At 35.6% G+C, this 17,971-nt stretch overlaps 1 protein-coding gene across 3 annotated transcripts in view; it reads left to right on the top strand.

Moving 5' to 3' along the window:
- Positions 1–1,229: 1,229 nt before the first annotated feature.
- Positions 1,230–17,971, top strand: part of kansl3 (KAT8 regulatory NSL complex subunit 3) — a 48,656-nt gene continuing 31,914 nt past the window's right edge. For 2 of the 3 annotated variants that reach the window (XM_073818769.1, XM_073818767.1), the window contains exons 1-13: positions 1,230–1,424; positions 3,108–3,396; positions 8,533–8,703; positions 8,820–8,910; positions 11,456–11,641; positions 11,748–11,879; positions 14,280–14,396; positions 14,594–14,692; positions 16,103–16,174; positions 16,257–16,331; positions 16,420–16,577; positions 16,666–16,729; positions 17,758–17,946. In XM_073818769.1, coding sequence (XP_073674870.1) covers positions 3,182–3,396; positions 8,533–8,703; positions 8,820–8,910; positions 11,456–11,641; positions 11,748–11,879; positions 14,280–14,396; positions 14,594–14,692; positions 16,103–16,174; positions 16,257–16,331; positions 16,420–16,577; positions 16,666–16,729; positions 17,758–17,946 — 1,569 coding nt within the window. In that variant the 5' untranslated portion in view covers positions 1,230–1,424; positions 3,108–3,181. The remainder of the gene's footprint in view (positions 1,425–3,107; positions 3,397–8,532; positions 8,704–8,819; positions 8,911–11,455; positions 11,642–11,747; positions 11,880–14,279; positions 14,397–14,593; positions 14,693–16,102; positions 16,175–16,256; positions 16,332–16,419; positions 16,578–16,665; positions 16,730–17,757; positions 17,947–17,971) is intronic. The other variant, XM_073818768.1, reaches the window with a different exon arrangement.

Here is a 17,971-nt window from a genome sequence, read left to right as displayed (position 1 = left end):
CTTTGAACAGATCATTGATAGATAGAAGTTATTGCTCAGTATTATCAGTATTGTTAGATACAAAACCATAACTGTAGAATGAAATTATCTTTGTTAGGACATTTAAGAAATTTAATTGCTATACAACTAAATTCATACTTTATAGCATTTGATTGTTAACTGGTTAAGATACACAGCTTTTCATTATGATTACACACATTTTTCTATGAGAAAAGTGAGTTAGAGTTCACATGACTAAAAGAAAAGGCTATTTAAATTAAGGCCAGAGTCATTTCCATGTGCCCGATTTATGAAGAAAAAAAAAGGAAAAGAAATTAAGACTTAATTGTTTACTTATTAAAATGTTGTATCAGAACAAATGCCTCTAGGTAAAAACTGTGTTCATGTCACATGTGTAGTGTAGTATAGTATACAGTATTGATATATCACTTCAATTAAACTACAACAAATAACTATAACAATAAAAACTTTATAATAAAAAGTTTTTAGGTAACACTTTACAATAAGGTTCTTTAGTTACCATTAGTTAACCACATTAGTTAACATGAACTAATTATGAACTGCACTTATACAGCATTTATTCATCTTTGTTAATGTTAATTTCAACATTTACTAATACGTTATTAAAATTGTTAACATTAGTTAATGCAGTGTGAACTAACATGAACAAACAATGAACAACTGTATTTTCGTTAACTAATGTTAATGAAGATTAGTAAATACAGTAACTAATGTATTGCTCATGGTTAGTTCATGTTAGTTAGTACATTAACTATTGAGACTCTGTATGTAAAATGCAAAAATATAATTTTCCATTATTTTCCCCAGAAATGTTTCGTTTTGCTTTTTGAATCATGAATGTACATTTGCCTCTTATAAAGTACATCCAGCATTTATCTAAACTACTGGATAACTCAGTTTTACATTTTAGCAAAAACTAAATGTAGCAGTAGCTAACAATACATTGAATGGGTCAAAATGATTGTTTTTTTTCTTTTATACTAAAAATATGAAGTAAATATATGGTATTAAGTAAAGACATTTTGTAAAATTCGTAAATATATCAAAACAAAAGATTTGAGTAGTACGGAGCCCCGTACGTACAGGGGCTCCGTACTATTACAAAAAATTGTAGCACAATAAGTAAATTTAACGTTTAACATCTGGATTGTGAATTCCAGTCCGGGTTTCTAGCAGCTCCACTGACGCGGGATATACTCCAGTCCGGGTTTTCCGTTGATCCGCTGTGGCGCGCCAGTAAAACAAAAGACAGTCAGCCATAACTGAACCTTCATCAGAGTGGAAATTACCTTGTTGGAGTTTGTTTTCTCGTCGCATGAGCTCGATTTCTTCAGTATTATCTGCATTATTCAGAAGACCGTTCTTTGGACCGAAATGACATGAAAGGAGCCTGATACTGGACAGTGAGTATTGTGAAACGAGTTAGCCTCCGAGCTAACAGCCTGCCAGATCATGTTAGCAGTGTAATGACCAAACGTAAACATTTCCGGTTTTATACATATCGCTTCGTCGGTCAAGCAATACAGGATCTATTTCAGGTCATTTAATGTGATTTAAAAGCTAAGCTGAAGCAAACTAGCATGAATGTGACGGACTGTTTGTCGTGGGCCCTTAAACACGCCCATGCGTCTCACCGAAGCCTCGCTACTCGCACCACTCTTGGCCCCAAACTGACTGTTACATTAAAATACAGTTTAACAACATTTAGCTAAGCTAAGCACTGTCACAGTTTGTTGTGCTTTGTAAACTATTTTAGCAGTATTTTTAGCGTTAACATGTGAAATTTACAACACTTGTTTGGGGTTTTAGAAGCAGGGACATCTACAAATTCACCATGGTTACTTTGTTTCCACAAAAAATAAATGCCAAAAATCATATTTCTTTAACTATTTTTTTAACAGATAATACAATTAAGAAATGGCATCTAAAGATGCCCTTAAGTTTTACCTACACTACCAGTCAAAAGTTTTTGAACAGTAAGATTTCTAATATTTTATAAGGAAATAAAGAAATTCTCTTCTGCTCACCAAGCCTGCATTTCGTTGGTCCAAAGTACAGCAAACATAGGTAAACTTTTGTAATAGTTTGACTATTTAAAATTGTTTTCTAATTTAATATATTTTAAAATTAAATGTATTCCTGTGATTTCAAAGCTGAATTTTAAGCATCATAACTTAGTCTTCAGTGTCACATGATCCTTCAGAAATCATTCTAATATGCTGATTTGCTGTCCAAGGAACTTTTATTGTTATTATCAATATTTAAAACAGTCAGCATCATTTGTTTTTTCAGGATTCTTTGAAAAGATCCAAAGATCAGCATTTCTCTGAAAAAAAAAAAAAACTTTTGTAACATCATACACTATACCATTCAAAAGCCTGGAGTCAATTTAACCTTTTTTGGGGTGAATAAATAAAAATTAATACTTCTATGTAGCAAAGAATGCTTTAAATTGATCAAAAGTGATGATAAAGACGTTTATAATGTAACGAAAGATTTCTATTTCAGATATACACTTCTTTCTGAACTCATCAAAGAAACCTGAAAAAATTCTACTTGGCTGTTTTCAACTTATAATAATAACAGTAATAATGTTTTTGAGAGGCAGGTTTCTGAAGGATCATGTGACACTGAAGACTAAGTTAAGATGCTTAAAATTCAGCTTTGAAATCACAGCAATACATTTAATTTTAAAATATATTAAAATAGAATACAGCTATTTTAAATAGTAAAACTATTTCAAAATATTACTGTTTTTGCTGTACTTAAGATCAAATAAATGCAAGCTTGGTGAGCAGAAGAGACTTCTTCAAAAATCATTAAAAATCAAATACTTCTGACTGGGCCAAAAGTTCAACTAATTGTATTACAGTTTAAACTTATATGAAATACATTTAAATTTAATTGCATATCACATGCAATTAAGTTTCTAAACACGTTACGTTCAGTTAGCACTTCAATTTGTTGTTTTAAAGTATATTATTTTCATAATATGTCATTTTATAAAATGCAATACAGTGCCTAATGATATCACATCAGTGCAAATATTTAGCGGGATGCTTGATACTGATGCACTGTGTTCACAGTAGGGTTGATGTTTACGGCACAAGCGTCCCATTGTTGCGGGAACCGCCGAGCCTCCGTGTGGGGCTAGAGGACCATGTTCCGTACTGGAGGAGAGAGAGACTTCCAGACGTCGGCTCGAAGGATGGGAACGTCCCTGCTCTTCCAGCTGTCGGTTCACGAGCGAGAGCTGGACCTCGTGTTTCTTGACCACAGCTATGCCAAACCCTGGAACGCCCACCCGGACGCCAGCAGCGCGCGGCCTACCCGCATGCTGTTCGTCACCCCACGACGCCAGCCGGAGCCCTCTGTGTGAGTGATGAATTCTAGAAGAATATCAGGAGAATATCTTTTACCTGGTTTGCACTTGGAATTGAAATCTGTCTCAGGTGATCTGATTGCATCTATTAGGCACAAGTTAGCATCTCAAATAATGTCTCCTGGAGCACAAAACCAGTCATAAGTAGCACTAGTCAAAAGATTTTTCTTTTATGCCAAAAATCATTAGGATATTAAGTAAAGATCATGTTCCATGAAGATATTTTGTAAATTTCCTACTGTAAATATTAGGGCTGTCCCCGACTATGAATTTTCATAGTCGAATCAGAATTTTCGAATCTTTCTATAGTCGACCGGTAGTCGAATCATCTAGGCTTATGTGCGTGTGTGAATGGGTTGGGAGGGGCACGACACTATAGTCAGCAGGAGGGTAAAACTATTTTTATTTTATTTTATAAGCGACCAAAACTGCCTGCCAACTGACAGACAAACTTATTTAGGTTTAAATAAAAACACAGAACGCGTCTTTTAGTTCTAAAAACGCGAGGCGCACAGCACTGCCTTTTTTGGTGACTTTTAATGAAAGAGCAGTGTGCTGCGGTTTTTTTATGTTGCTAAGCAACGACCAAAACAGCTGTCCTGTCAGTCAATTCAAAGGATTATAGCACGAGCGCTCTAAAATCTTAGTTTTTTGCTGTTAAGTAAACTGTCATATTAGCAGAAACCCTAAATAATACAGCTCCGGGTTACCCACGATAGACACCAAAGGTTTCTCCACCATTTCTTGGAGTCTCCGGACTTTTTAAGCAACGGTAAACTTTCGCCATCACAACAGAAGGCCCGCCTCTCCATTCATTCGATTGGACAATGGAAAAGAACGCGAATGACGTTGGGCGTTTTTCCGCTCAGAGTTGATTTTTTTTTTTCAACTTCAGGCGCTCAGAGCGCTCCTGCAAAACGCGAAGCGCAGCAGGTGGCGAAAACGCGAGGCGCCGGGCGCACATAAACAGCGTGCAGAACGCTCACTGCCAACAGAAAACCATTCAAAAGAGGCGCCTCCAACTGCAAAAACGCGTTCGGTGTGATCGCCGCCATCCCTGCCGTCAAGATGGTCCTCATCTCGTCTCGTCATGCATCAGGGAAAGTGAAAATTAAATTAGTCACAGGGGTGGTTGGATTTATTCACAAACACGTTAAAAATATTTATTGAACGCTTCTTTCTTTTCACTTTTGTTTTTACTGCATTATCATAATCAAAGGCTGTATATAACTTAATATAACCGTACAAAACCAGTAGTTCTGTGTGCAATTAGACATTGAGCACCCCCATATTGGCAAAATGGTATGATGCTCGTTTCACCCGCGAAGATTCGACTGTGAGATCGGTGGTCGAATCAGGCTCCGCATATCGATGCATCGAATCTTCGACTATTCGGGGACAGCCCTAGTAAATATTAGGGATGCTCCGATCAGGATTTTTACAGCCGATACCGAGTACCGATTTTATGTCATGGTGATCGGCCGATACCAGTGCCGATTCTGATGCTTTGAGCTTTATATAACTGATATGTAATCTCTCTGATCAACATTCATCTTTTTTCAGAAAAAGTATTACAGATGTTGCTTTTGTTATATTTTGTTACATTTTTATAGTAATTATGTAACCTATGTAATGTAATGTGACTATTGCTTTAACAGAGTAATAAATAATCACTCATTGTACAATCAACATTTTAATATGCCTTAAAAATTGGGTTTATACTAGGGCTGTAACAATACACGATATGAAAATGAAATCGCGACACTCAGATCCACGATCCTGTGTCTCGGTGTGATAAGGGAGAATCGTGACACACCCCGTGACTACCTTTCCGTGACGCCTGCCTGCAAAAGTTGAGCTAGTTGAAGAAGAACGTGAGGAAACATGGCAACCAACCCAGAGATTGCGGACCCTCCCTCCTCATTTAAGTCAGCAGTATTGGCAACATTTCGGAGCTGTATGATCCATAAAATACGGAGAAAGGCTATTAATAAAGAAAAAAAAAATCCAGATAATGCGTGTAGTATAGCCTGCGCAGTAAAAATACAATTATGTGTAAAATGTCATAGTAAACCGTGTCTGACATGAAAACCACGCTAGTCATTGTCACATAAAATGACAAATAGCAAATAACATATAGTAATTTCACTACGTTTCATTTATTTTGTTTTTGTAAAGTAAAATGAGACCTTGTTGTTTGCAATACGTTTACCCTGAGACCGCGTCGCGAACACCAGCTCGACCGCAAAACACTTTCACTATGAGAGAAAGCGTCAGCCGCGCAGAGATTCCACCGCTTGACGCGTCCCATGTGAAATGGCTTTTAAACGGTCTTCAGACAGAGCGCGAACACAAGCACGGGACCGTTTGAGAGCAGCGTCAGCGTGTATCGGATTGAGTCCAAAGAGCAAATACCCGTGCCTGTCACCCGCACTGCACCTGACAGATAAATATTATTCCACCGTTACGTCAGTTATAGCGGTTCACCCGTCGGGTTAGGACTCTGTTTCACACACACATAGAATCTTGCATCGCTAGCAGGTTTAAAGAAATTGACATCTTGACAATTTTATCACTATCATGTTAAATAAAAAAAAAATTCAGTGACAGACAGACCTTATCAGTTGTTAAATTTAATACAGAAAGTTTTTATTAAACCTTAAAATGTGACCTTGTATGTAAAACTAAGAAAGCTATTGAAATTAGTTAATTTTTTTAAATAAATCTGTTGTTTGATTTTCAGTTTCATGTTTTAATTTTTGTTCAGAATATCGGGATATGTACCGTATCGTGACCTAGGCATATTGTTACACCCCTAGTTTATACCTAAGGTGCGCAATTATTTTTAGGGTTACGCGCACGGCGAACGTAGTTCTAGGAAGCTTCTGAGTGCATTACATGTCAATATCACTTTGCCACACATAATTTCAGTTATTTTAAAATTCTTTACAGCCTAAAACGGCAAAATAGCCGAAACCCACAACGACACTGGCCAAGCTAAATACGGTAAACAATAGGATAAAAACGTCAAATTATTCCCATGTTTTAGCCACAAAACTACATTATATTAGGGAAAGCACATATTATATTTCTCCCACTCTCTAGACGCACACACCTACAGATAGCACACACGTTGTCTCTGTCCGGCGCGGGTAAAACAATTACAATGCTGAAGGTGAGGTATAATCATATTTCTTTGTTAAATAAAGTAATTTGAAAACTTTGAGACGTTATTTCACAAACAGCGTGAGTGAATGACAGCACGCCGCGCTCTCTTTCTCTTTCAAAGTGCGCAAATGACATCCAGTCACCACATCGCGTCTGACTAGAAGCGAGCTGCACAGTTGACACAGGAATTGGTTACTTGCACAATAGAGGCAGTGTCGCTAAAGTTTATAAATTGCATTTCTTTTTTAATTATCTCCAGTGTTTAACTATTCAGCACTCGCACACTCACCCTAGAGCACTCATGCACACTCGAAGCGCTCACAGATAAAGCCAGGTTCACATAACTCCATTTGCAGTGCGCATTTTTATCTGCGCTCTTATTAATGGATTAATTTACGCGCTGATGTTGTTAGTGCTGCTCTGACGATTAACAACCTAAAAGCTACGTGACATTTCTCACAAGCGAGGCAACAACGGCGCTGTTCCTGAAGAAAATGAACTTGTTTCACTTTTAGTAGAGACGATGCTGCTGATGATCAGTTTTGAGAGACGCATCGTTCTTAGGTGACGAATCAGGTTAGTGGTATTAAATGTTCGGGACAATGCTCCTGCAAGCCAGATTTCTTTGACATAGTAGTTCCATGCCAGCAATTCCTGTGCCAGTTAATTCATGTCTGCAAGCATCATGTATGCCCTCACCCGTTGACGTAATCAAATTGCGATCGGTTTGTGAGATCGGCCAATTTAGTGAGTACCGATCGAGTCATAAAATCTGTTTATCTCCAGCCGATCGATCGGAGCATCCCTAGTAAATATATCAAAACTTAAATTTTGAAAAATATTTAGGAGCACCAATGCAATTGACCCGATCAGCATATTTGTGTTTGCACTAAGGGGAGCTTCAATCCACTTTTGTGTTCTTCTGTGCCACCTCTGTAGTACTGATTTAATTTGATTGGTAACTTATTATCCTACTTGTTCTTGTTCTGTTGTTTTAATTAAAACATTTAAAAAGCTTAAAAAAAAATACTTTTGATAAAGTTAGAAAAATGCCATTAGAAAGGTAAAAACAAAATTCCCCTGTAAATCACTTTAAGGAGTAAAATTTCACCTAATAGGAAGGCTAATTTTTTAATCAGATTTTTTGATTATTGTTTAAAAAGAAAAGTAAGCGTAGAGCCCTGTTTTGTGTTTAAATTTGTTTGGAACCTGTTTTAATGGCAAATTAAAATTTAGTAATCAAGCCTGTCTAATTAAAATCATGAAACATACGATTTAACAATTTATTAAAATTTTACCAAGTTACTTTTTTTGTGCCTTATGCATTCTGTTATATTCTTTTAGTATAATTTCTCTACAGTTTCCATATTATTTTCCTCCAAATTCTCTGTTTTCTCTGAAATTTAAAATTTCAGTGGTTTATTTATTTATTTATTTATTTTTACAAATAAAAGGCATATCTAATCTAATTAAATTCCTAAAATTTTAGCCTTTAAATGATTTTGTAAATGGCTTGTAGGTGTATTTTCAGATGTTTAATGAGGATCAGAGGTAGGGTTGCAAAGGGGTTCAAAATTTCCGGAAACTTTCCAGACATCCTTGGAAGATACCAAAATTTCTGGAACGTTTCTGAAATTTACTGGAAATGTTCCACCTTTTTCAAACCCTACTCAGAGGTGGCATGATATTTAAATATTAACTTTTTGAATATAGAAATATGAAATTATTAAATGAAAGTTCAACGCTCCCCTGAACGCAAACACAAATATGCTGATCAGGTCAGTTGCACTGGTGCTCCTAAATATTTTCTCATAGTCGCATGCAGTAGTTTTCAGTCTCAAATGCAACTGAAATGGTCACAATGTAGAGCCCTGAACAACGGAGTTTGTGCTGAAATGATTTATCTGTAAAAGTATATGAAGTCATAATATAGAATTGGGCTGTATTTTTATTCATTACAGTGATTCGGACATTTCCATTGACGTAGAGACGGTCACACCCACTCCAATGCCTCTCTATGACAATCAGAAGGCCCGGAGTGTGATGAACGAGTGTGAACGCCACGTTCTGTTTGCCCGAACCATCGCTGATGGACCACCTCCTCCTGATGATTGGGAAGAACACATCAACAAGTAAGAAAAACTGCCAAGGGATAACTAAGATTGCAGATGTATGAGAAGAAAAATATAGTTTTGTCAAATATCTGAGATGTTCTGTTGCTGATCAACTTTTCTTCAATCTGTTTCAGGGCTGGCTGGTCATTGGCTCAGAACAAGCTCTTCAATAAAGTATTGAAAGCACTGCAGGCAGAAAGACTCAGCAGACTGGCCAATGAGGGTGTGAGTTTTCAAAACTGGGTTTAACTTCAGTAAGATGCAAGAGTAGGGTTACAATGCTAAGTTGATGGATTGCAAATCGAGAAATGAATCTGCATCGATTCTCTGAAATCATTTTTTTTTTTTTTTTTTTAACAGCAGGTGGCACTGCATGCTTTAGAAGCAGCTGTACTTGCTTCCAATTTCTTACAAACACTTGAACCTCAAATAATCATTTATAAAGTTTGAAAAGGTTGAAGCAAATTGCAAGGGTGTTACATTAATCTTGTTTCATATTAGCATTCTGAGCCGAGGTGCGATTGCATTAATTACATGAAGTTCTTTTGTACTCTTCTTTGTGAGCATTTGAGTATGTGTGAAAACTAGATTAGAGTGGCTGCTGTTAAAAAAAAAATAAGCTCAGAGTCAATTCCAAAGAGAATCATGATGCCTTAGAATCAATCCACGAATTGCGATGCATTGTTTTACCATTGCAACCCTATGCAAGAGCTGCTGTTTATTAAAGCTGTTTGAAATATTTTTTTTTATTGGCTATAGTGATGGTGCTTTTAGGCTGCATAATTTAAATTTTCTCAGCTCCTAAGATTTGTTCCAGATCACTTCTAACCCAAACCTGGTGTGGAAATTAAAAAAACAAAACGAAAACAAAAGAGAACTCGAGTTGATAAAATAAAGAAATCCCACATCAGATCTTCCTACCTTTTTTGTAGATGAAATTAACTTTCTAATCCTCCTTAGCACTTCAGGTTTAGTTATTTACGGATATACAGACAACAGAGAATAAGAGAAATAATTATGTTGTCATAGAATTATTTAATGTGTTTCATTTAAATATATACTATACCAGTCAAAAGTTTTTGAACAGTAAGGTTTGTAATGCTTTTTAAAGAAGTTTCTTCTGCTCAGCGAGCCAGCATGTATTTGATCTAAAGTACACCAAAAACAATAATATTGAGAAATATACTATTTAAAATAAATCTTTTCTATTTGAATATATTTTATAATGTAATTTATTCCTGTGATTTCAAAGCAGATTTTTTAGCATCATTACTCCAGTCACATGATCCTTCTGAAATCATTCAAATATGCTGATTTGCTGTTCAAGAAACATTTTCTATTAATATTATTATTATTAGATAAATTATGTTCTTCTGAACCTTCTGTTTATCAAAGAAACCTGAAAAAGTTCTACTAAGCTGTTTTCAACATAATAATAATAAGTGTTTTTTTGTGAGCGGAATCCAAATATTAGAATGATTTTTGAAGGATCATGTGACTGGAGTAATGATGCTAAAAATTCAGTTTTAAATCACATGAATAAATTACATTATAAAATATATTCAAATAGAAAACAGTTATTTTAAATATTTCAAAAAATTTCTGTTTTGGGGCTAAAAAGACAGGCTTGGTGAGCAGAAGAGACTTCTTTAAAAAAAAAAAAAACATTAAAAACTTATTGTTCAAAAATGTTTTAAAGTATACAATTTCCATATAATACAATATCAATGATATTAGTTATTGTGTTCATTAATGAGCAAGTAAATGCTTTCCATGTGTTTGTTAGACCTTGAGTATGAATGTAAACAGCTTGTTTGTTCATTATTATTGTTCATTATTAAACTCTTAAATTTAATTTAGGGCCCAGTTTTGAAACCCATTTTTAAATTTTCTTAAAATCTGGATTCTGTTTTATTATTTAATACAAATCTATCATCAAAAGTGGTGTCTAATGAAATTAATTAATAATACTTTCAAAGTATTTTTTTTATTTTAATCAAGTAAAAATATAACAATAAATGTTGGATTTGGAAAAATATAGTGTTTGAATGATATTCATAAAAAAAAAGATAATTATAATTATTATTTTGAGAATTATTTTTAGAATACAGTAGTTATATATTTCTGTCATAATTTCCTCAAGTTAAACCAAACATTTATTTTGACTGTCATGATCTTACAGTTTTACCGTTAGCTTCATTGAGTTTTTGACAGTAGTTTTTCTCAAATAAAAGTGACTTTCAGAGAAGCTCTGGAAATTTAGTTCACATCCTTATATGTTGAGACACAGTAGTGAGCGTCACATGTTTTTGAGTTTGTGTAGTAGAGGAAACTATGCCACTCATTCACACAGAAACACACAGAACACAGCATGTACTGACTGGCTGCTGTCAGCTTTATTGCCGCTGTGTGTGATAGACTGTCAGATTAATTGAATTTTTATCAAGCAAAAAAGAGCTTGTCATCGTTATCAACATACATTCTAGCGCAATCTTGATATGACTGTTTATCGCCCAGTCCCACCCGAGGCTACTAATATCAGTATCAGTTAGATGTCAACAACAAAAGAAATGATATTCATTGTTCCTTTCTAAAAGTTCATAATCCTGTTTGTTCAGCTACGCATGATTATTTTCTTAGATTAGATTATTTGCTTTTATCATCATTTGTCCCTGCTGTCAGAACAAATGAGAAACATCATGAAGGATAGATGGTTGTTCTAATGCAATAGTGCTCTCTAGCACTCACTCTCTGTCTCTGCTCTTCACAGTGCTGTAATGAACCTGTCGTACGCAGGATAGCAGTGGATAAATGTGCTCGTAAGGTCCGCCACGCTCTGGCCAGCATCAACTGGGACATAAAGCTGACACAGTGGCTTCATAGCACACTTGTGGAGTCTTTGAGTCTAGCTATGCTGGCTGCCTACCTTGATGTACTGCAGACACTCAAAAGCAAGGTGGGATGCCTCATTATCATATTACTGCTGTTTGTGTAGTCCATAGCAGGAGGTTATTCTTCGCTTTTATTCTTCTCTTAAGACATCTCCACATTTATCCTTTCAGGTACCGTCCCTGATCGACAGGATGTTGCTGTCATCCTCTGTAAAAACGGGAGCGGCAGGAGCCGAGGCTCTTTCTCTGCTCCTTAAGCGGCCATGGGACCCTGCTGTGGGTGTGCTATCGCACAACAAACCAGTAAGTGTTTTGTTTAGTTGGCTTATTTGCTCTTATATTTATAGAACCTACTGTATTTTATTTGATACACTAGCTTTTAAGCCATCTGAAGTAGGGATGTACCAAAAAGAAAATTCTTGGTCAAAACCGAACAAAATTAAACACTTTTGTGTTTTTTCCCCGATGTATTTAGCCAATGTAGCTTTTTACAGTTTTGTCTTGCTTTTCAAAAAACAACAATTAAACAATATTTAACACTGAACATTTTTAACATTCTAGTAGACATTATAGCCTTCCAACAAAGCACAATTTAACTTAAAATAAATAAGTTAGTAAAACAATATTCTTTTGGCCATTTTTAAGACCCCCTTCTTAAATCAGCATGTGCTTTTTAATGTACAGATAAATGCAGGCTGGCTGAGCAAAGGAGAATGTTATAATAAATGTATTAATAGAGCTGTTGTAATGATTATTATCATTATTTTTCTTTTTTATTTTATTTTACAGAACAACAGTAAAATCATAATACTAACATTTATCAATGTTGACTTATATTTTGGTGGAAACCCACAAGTGTTAGTACTACTTTTTGCTGACAGCAGCAGATTTATGAATGTTTCTCATTATGCTGTTTTAGCTGTAACCAGCAACAACAACCCTTTTCTCTTCTCTTCTTTCTCTTCAAGACATGCGATATGGTACTAAATAGTCTCTCGTCGGTACTTGTAATGATTTTTGCGTCTTTCTCTGACAGTTTTAAATGCTTCCACATTGCCGACATGTTTGCTGCATTAGTGTGTGTCGCGTCATTGTTCGGTATAATTTATTCGGCCTTTTCGCTTATAATTTTGGTCGCCAAACATTCGGTGCATCCCAAATCTGAAGGATTAACCTGTTTTACGCAATCTGCTACATAGCATCTGTCATCTGATTGATAGTTTGTCTTTTTAGCAAGGCCCTTCAAGTATAATTGCAGAAATGTCCTCCATTGGGTTGTGATATGCTTGTCTTTTTGCTGTGAAATAGGGATGCACCGAAATGAAAATTCTTGGCCGAAACCGAAAAAGAGGAAACCAAGGCCGAAAACTGAAACACCGAAAGAATTATGCCAATTATTAGTACCATTGCATTTATGGCTATGACTGTGTACTAATCTTACTAAAATCAAGCCATTACAATTGCATAAATCAATATTAAAGATTCAAAGAATAAATCAGTTATATTAATTTAAACAATTATTATCAATCAAGTATTATATTACTTAAATAACATATACATATATTTTACTGCCTTTGTTTAAATTGTTTAAATTTTTATAACACATTATCTTGTGGATCCATCAGTTCACATTTACAACTCATGTGTTTCTCTTCCAGCAGGAGGCGCTGTCAGAATGGTACACAAAGCAGCGCTTTGAAACGTGCAGCGCTCATATTTATTCAAGGGATAGCCTTTTGAAGTTTCATCGCAATTCTTGTCTTTCAGTCCCCACATTTAAGACCACCTGAAATCATAATTAAGATTTTCTTAACCCCTAATAACACTGCAGTCATCAATAAAGAGCTTTATTTAAGACTTTCAAAAACAAACCTTACACAAAATACGTTTCTTTTTATTATTTTCCCACCATGTTCGGTGCACAAGAAAAGGGGACTAAATTAATATCAGCATATGAAGTATAATCGTCTCTCATTGTCTCTGAGAGAATGCACGTCAGATGCTGAAAGCACTGTCAGTTTTCACTTTCACTTTCACATATTGCGCTGTTTTCACGTTGCTTGTGTGATCTCCATTGTTTCACCTCCATGGATTAAAAATACAGTATATAGAAAGGACATATCTTTAAAATATTGCGACGTAACACCAATGTAAATCCATTGTTTTTCTCTCACTGAAAGCTACATCTGTCTCGATCTCTGCTCTCATCACTGGCTGCACGACTGCAGACACACCCCCTCTTGAAATTTCGGCATTACATGTTTTGCAAATCTCTATCCGTGGGTCTTTCTCTCAGATATACTGAAATACGTCCACACCGCAGACGTGTTGCCTCAGACAAGCACATGCAGGCTGCAGTTTCTGTTTGCATCAACATACTGTTTCAGCCTTGTTGTTTCGGTGATAAAAGTCTTTCACTTTCACTTTTGGGCCATTTTCGGCCGAAAATTTTCGGTGGCCGAATATTCGGTGCATCCCTACTGTGAAATCTTTACTGATTTATATAAAGTAAATGTAAATATAACTTGAACCTTTTTGTATAGGCTTTACAGTGTTACTGAGAATGGGAGATATTTGTTTGGGCTAGTACTTCTGTAATATGAGTCTATTAAGTCTATTAACAGGCAATGTCTGCTATACTCCTGATGCACATGTTGATTGCTGTCTGAATCTAATTTGTGTATTCATGTTTATTTTTCCCAGAGTAAACTTCCTGGATCTCCTCTGATCCTAATAGCTCCATCAGGACCAACAAACCCTGCCTTCTCTGCTTCCCGACGAATGAGATTCTGGCAATCTCAGCTGTCCTGTCTAGGGAAGGTATGCAAAGCCAAAAGAAGCCATCATAAACACTTTGATTTTTTTGTTCACCATCATAATTTTTGATGTAGACTTGGTTCCATTGAGATTAACATCATTTGGAAATAAAAAAGTTGCATTATTTTTATCATTCTTGTGTGTATAGAGTCCTTTCAGTTTCTGGTTTAGATAAAACTGATTTTGTTTTGGTGATTCAGGTCATTCCTATTAACGTTCATGTGGGCAGTGGAGCCAACATCGGGATCACTCAGTGTTTAGAGCACATGATCGGCACAGTCAGAGGAAAAGTTATTGAGGTACAAAACAACACAACACTAGCTAACCAATGACACCTTTGCTTTACAGAAAAATATGTGAAGTAGGGATGTGATTTAATTTTATTTTTTCCTGTTTGTTTTTCGTTTTTGTGTTCGAATCTGAATCCGCGTTGGTTTGGGCGAATCACTGATTTACTAAGCCATTCATAAAAACGAGTCATTTGATTCACTCCTGAAGGATTCAGCTGTTTTGAAAGAATCGTTTGAATGACTCAGTGGTTCAATCATGAACACTGCTGCCACCTGCTGGCGGTTTTGTTTCCCATCATATTACTTTCTTTTCCAACATATTTCTTTTTTTCAGAGTTTTGTGCTTAAAACATTAATCTCAAAACAATATTTATGCAATTATCAATACAGTCTATTTATAAATACCACATCTAAATACCGCTATATGCAGCTTCTGTGCAGTGCTAAGATGTTTTGTTTACATTAGAGAAAAATCTTGTCTGTTTTCATTTACATCTTTTTGTTTATGAAATTTTGATTGAATTATAAATTAACAGAATACTGCTTGGTATCGTGATACTTCAGCTGGTATAGTATCGTGAGTCATTTTTATGGTATCGTGACAACCCTAGTTCACAGTAAATGCTGCTCCACATGAGCTCTACAAGTGCTTTGACTTTGAGTCGCTTCTATAGTTTTTTGAAAATTCTGCATTTCCCAACAATCTTTCTGAATTTGTTGTCAACAAAAGACAGATGTTTGAAAGCAAAGAAATTAAATCAATATTAGCATTGTAATTTTACTGTTGTTCTATAAAAAAATATATAATAGAATAGTTTACAAGGTTTGCTTTTATTTTTGCATGCCAGATAAATGTCCCTAATTTGTGAGCAATTTGTGATTATGTAGTAATGCTAAGAAATTAAAAGTGTATACTTATATTTCTTTATCGTTTGTTCGAATTTTGTACAAATTGTGCACCTGTTTGTGGCATTGGTGTGGAATACCTCAGAAAATTATTTGTAATCATACAACAGTTTGTGAAGTATGAAAAATATTTTACAAAGCAGAACATTAGATGCAAGTCAAGCAGGCAATCTGTTGAGTTTAATATATTATTTATAATTGGATTAAGTTTATTTTACTAAAATGTGTTGCATATAATATCACTAGACAAAAAAAAAATAGTTTTTTTTTTATTTTTCATTTGTTTTTAGGAAGGTGAGAATTTCAAATGAAGAAAAATGTACAAATTATCAATTCATATTGACTACTGCAGTTTCTATATGTTCTTAAAATGCTCCGCAAATTGGTTTATTATTTGTCATTGTATATTAAATTGTCCTGTTCTTGCCATAAAAGTAATCTTTGGTGATGACAAAAAAAAAAAGATAATGAAGTATATTTAAGGATTTTTGTTGTTGTTGTTGTTGGCTCTAGGTTCACAGTCACTTTCCCCACAAGCCGATCATCCTGGTGGGCTGGAACGTGGGGTCATTGATATCTTGTCATGTAAGTCTCTCAACATTACTGATTTGCCATTCAAGATCAGCAGTAAAGCGATGAATTCATAGACATCTGTGTTTGCGTCCAGGTCTCCCTTATGGAGTATGTGACGGCAGTAGTGTGTCTGGGTTTCCCTCTCCAAACTGTCAGTGGGCCACGAGGGGTAAGAGGAAACAGTTCACAGCATGGGAACATTAGCAGATTCTTTTAACATTGCAGCTGAAATGTAGTGTTGCTACTGTGTTTGGCAGGATGTTGATGATCCGCTGTTGGACATGAAGACTCCAGTGCTGTTTGTGGTTGGTCAGAACGCTCTTCAGTGCAGTCCTGAGAACATGGAGGAGTTCAGGGAGAAGATTCAGGCTGATAACAGCATGGTAGTTGTTGGAGGGTCAGACGACAACCTGAGGTTTGTGTTTGTGTCTTCAGACGATCACATGTGTTTCTGGGGCAGCGCTTTGTGTAGACTGGTTGAAAGCATTTGGCTTTGTTTGCAGGATCTGCTCGACTAAGATGAAGACAGAAGGCCTGACGCAGACCATGGTGGATCGCTGCATTCAAGTCAGTACTTCTCATTTCTCTTCCCACGTTTAAAAGCACAGTATTAAAATCAGTTAGGCATAGGGGTTGGCGATACGGCAAAAGGATTATCACAATTTATTTTCAGAAATATCACAATTCACGATTTCATCACGATTCTTTGTCATGTTGGTTTTACTATTTTACAAGTTGTCTGAGCAGTACAGCCAAAATAATTTCCCTATTTTAAAACCAAAACCTTACAAGGTAACACATTATAAAATAAAAAGAACGGCAGATATTTAGGCCAAAGTGGGCAAAGATAAAAATCTTTGTCATTATTATATATTTGTTATTAAAAAAGAAGAACAAAGATAGGCTACATGTTACAAATGTATATAATATACAAGTAGCAGTTGGCGTATTTAGCAGTAGCATTCTCGAAACTGAATTAACAAATGTAAAAATCAAACACCATATACACTAAATATATAAAGTATACATTGACTCCTATTAAAGCAACTGTATCACCCAAAAATGACAATTCTGTCATCTTTTACTCAGTGTTAAAAAAAAAAAACATGTTGAACATAAACCTTATTTTGAAGAATGTGGGTAACCAAAGAGTTGATGGTCCCCAGTTACTTCCATAGTATTTAATAGATTTTTTTTCCACTATCAAAGTGGGAACCTGCTACTGTTACCCACATTCTTCAAAATATCTTCTTTTGCGTTCAGCACTAGAAAAAATTGAATAGAGATTTGGGACTGCGTGTGAGTGAGTACTGTCACTTTAAGAGCTGCATGCATCTTAATATACAGGTGCACATCTGTTTTTCTCTCAACTGTTTACTTTTTAACTTCAGACATAACCAACTGTATTTATATGTAGTTCTTGTGTGTTTTTGAGAGTATTAGCGAGTCAGATGTGAAAGATAGCTTAGTCCAGTAATTAGGCGCTGTTATATTGTTCGAAAACCCATATGACCTGCTCTTTAAACGTTAGCCCTGATGCATGCTCTGTCTTGTGGGTCTTTAGTCACAATCTTTTTTTACTCCTTTGTTTTCAGGATGAGATAGTAGATTTTCTGACAGGAGTTTTGACCCGTGCTGAGAGTCATGGCCACGGCTCTGGTGAAACTCGAGATTTAGATGCCGAGAAGAAGAAGAAACCACGTCGTGAGCTGCCTTTTGACCTTGAGAGGTCACGACCCTCTTCACCTGCTGTGAGGGTACCAATCTCTCCATCTGGGTCTGAGGTAAGAGTGTTTTGAAAACAAATGT

The sequence above is a fragment of the Garra rufa genome, chromosome 15 (genome assembly GCF_049309525.1).
Source record: "Garra rufa chromosome 15, GarRuf1.0, whole genome shotgun sequence".
Classification (NCBI taxonomy): Eukaryota; Metazoa; Chordata; class Actinopteri; order Cypriniformes; family Cyprinidae; genus Garra; species Garra rufa.
This window is presented reverse-complemented; position numbering and strand designations above follow the sequence as displayed.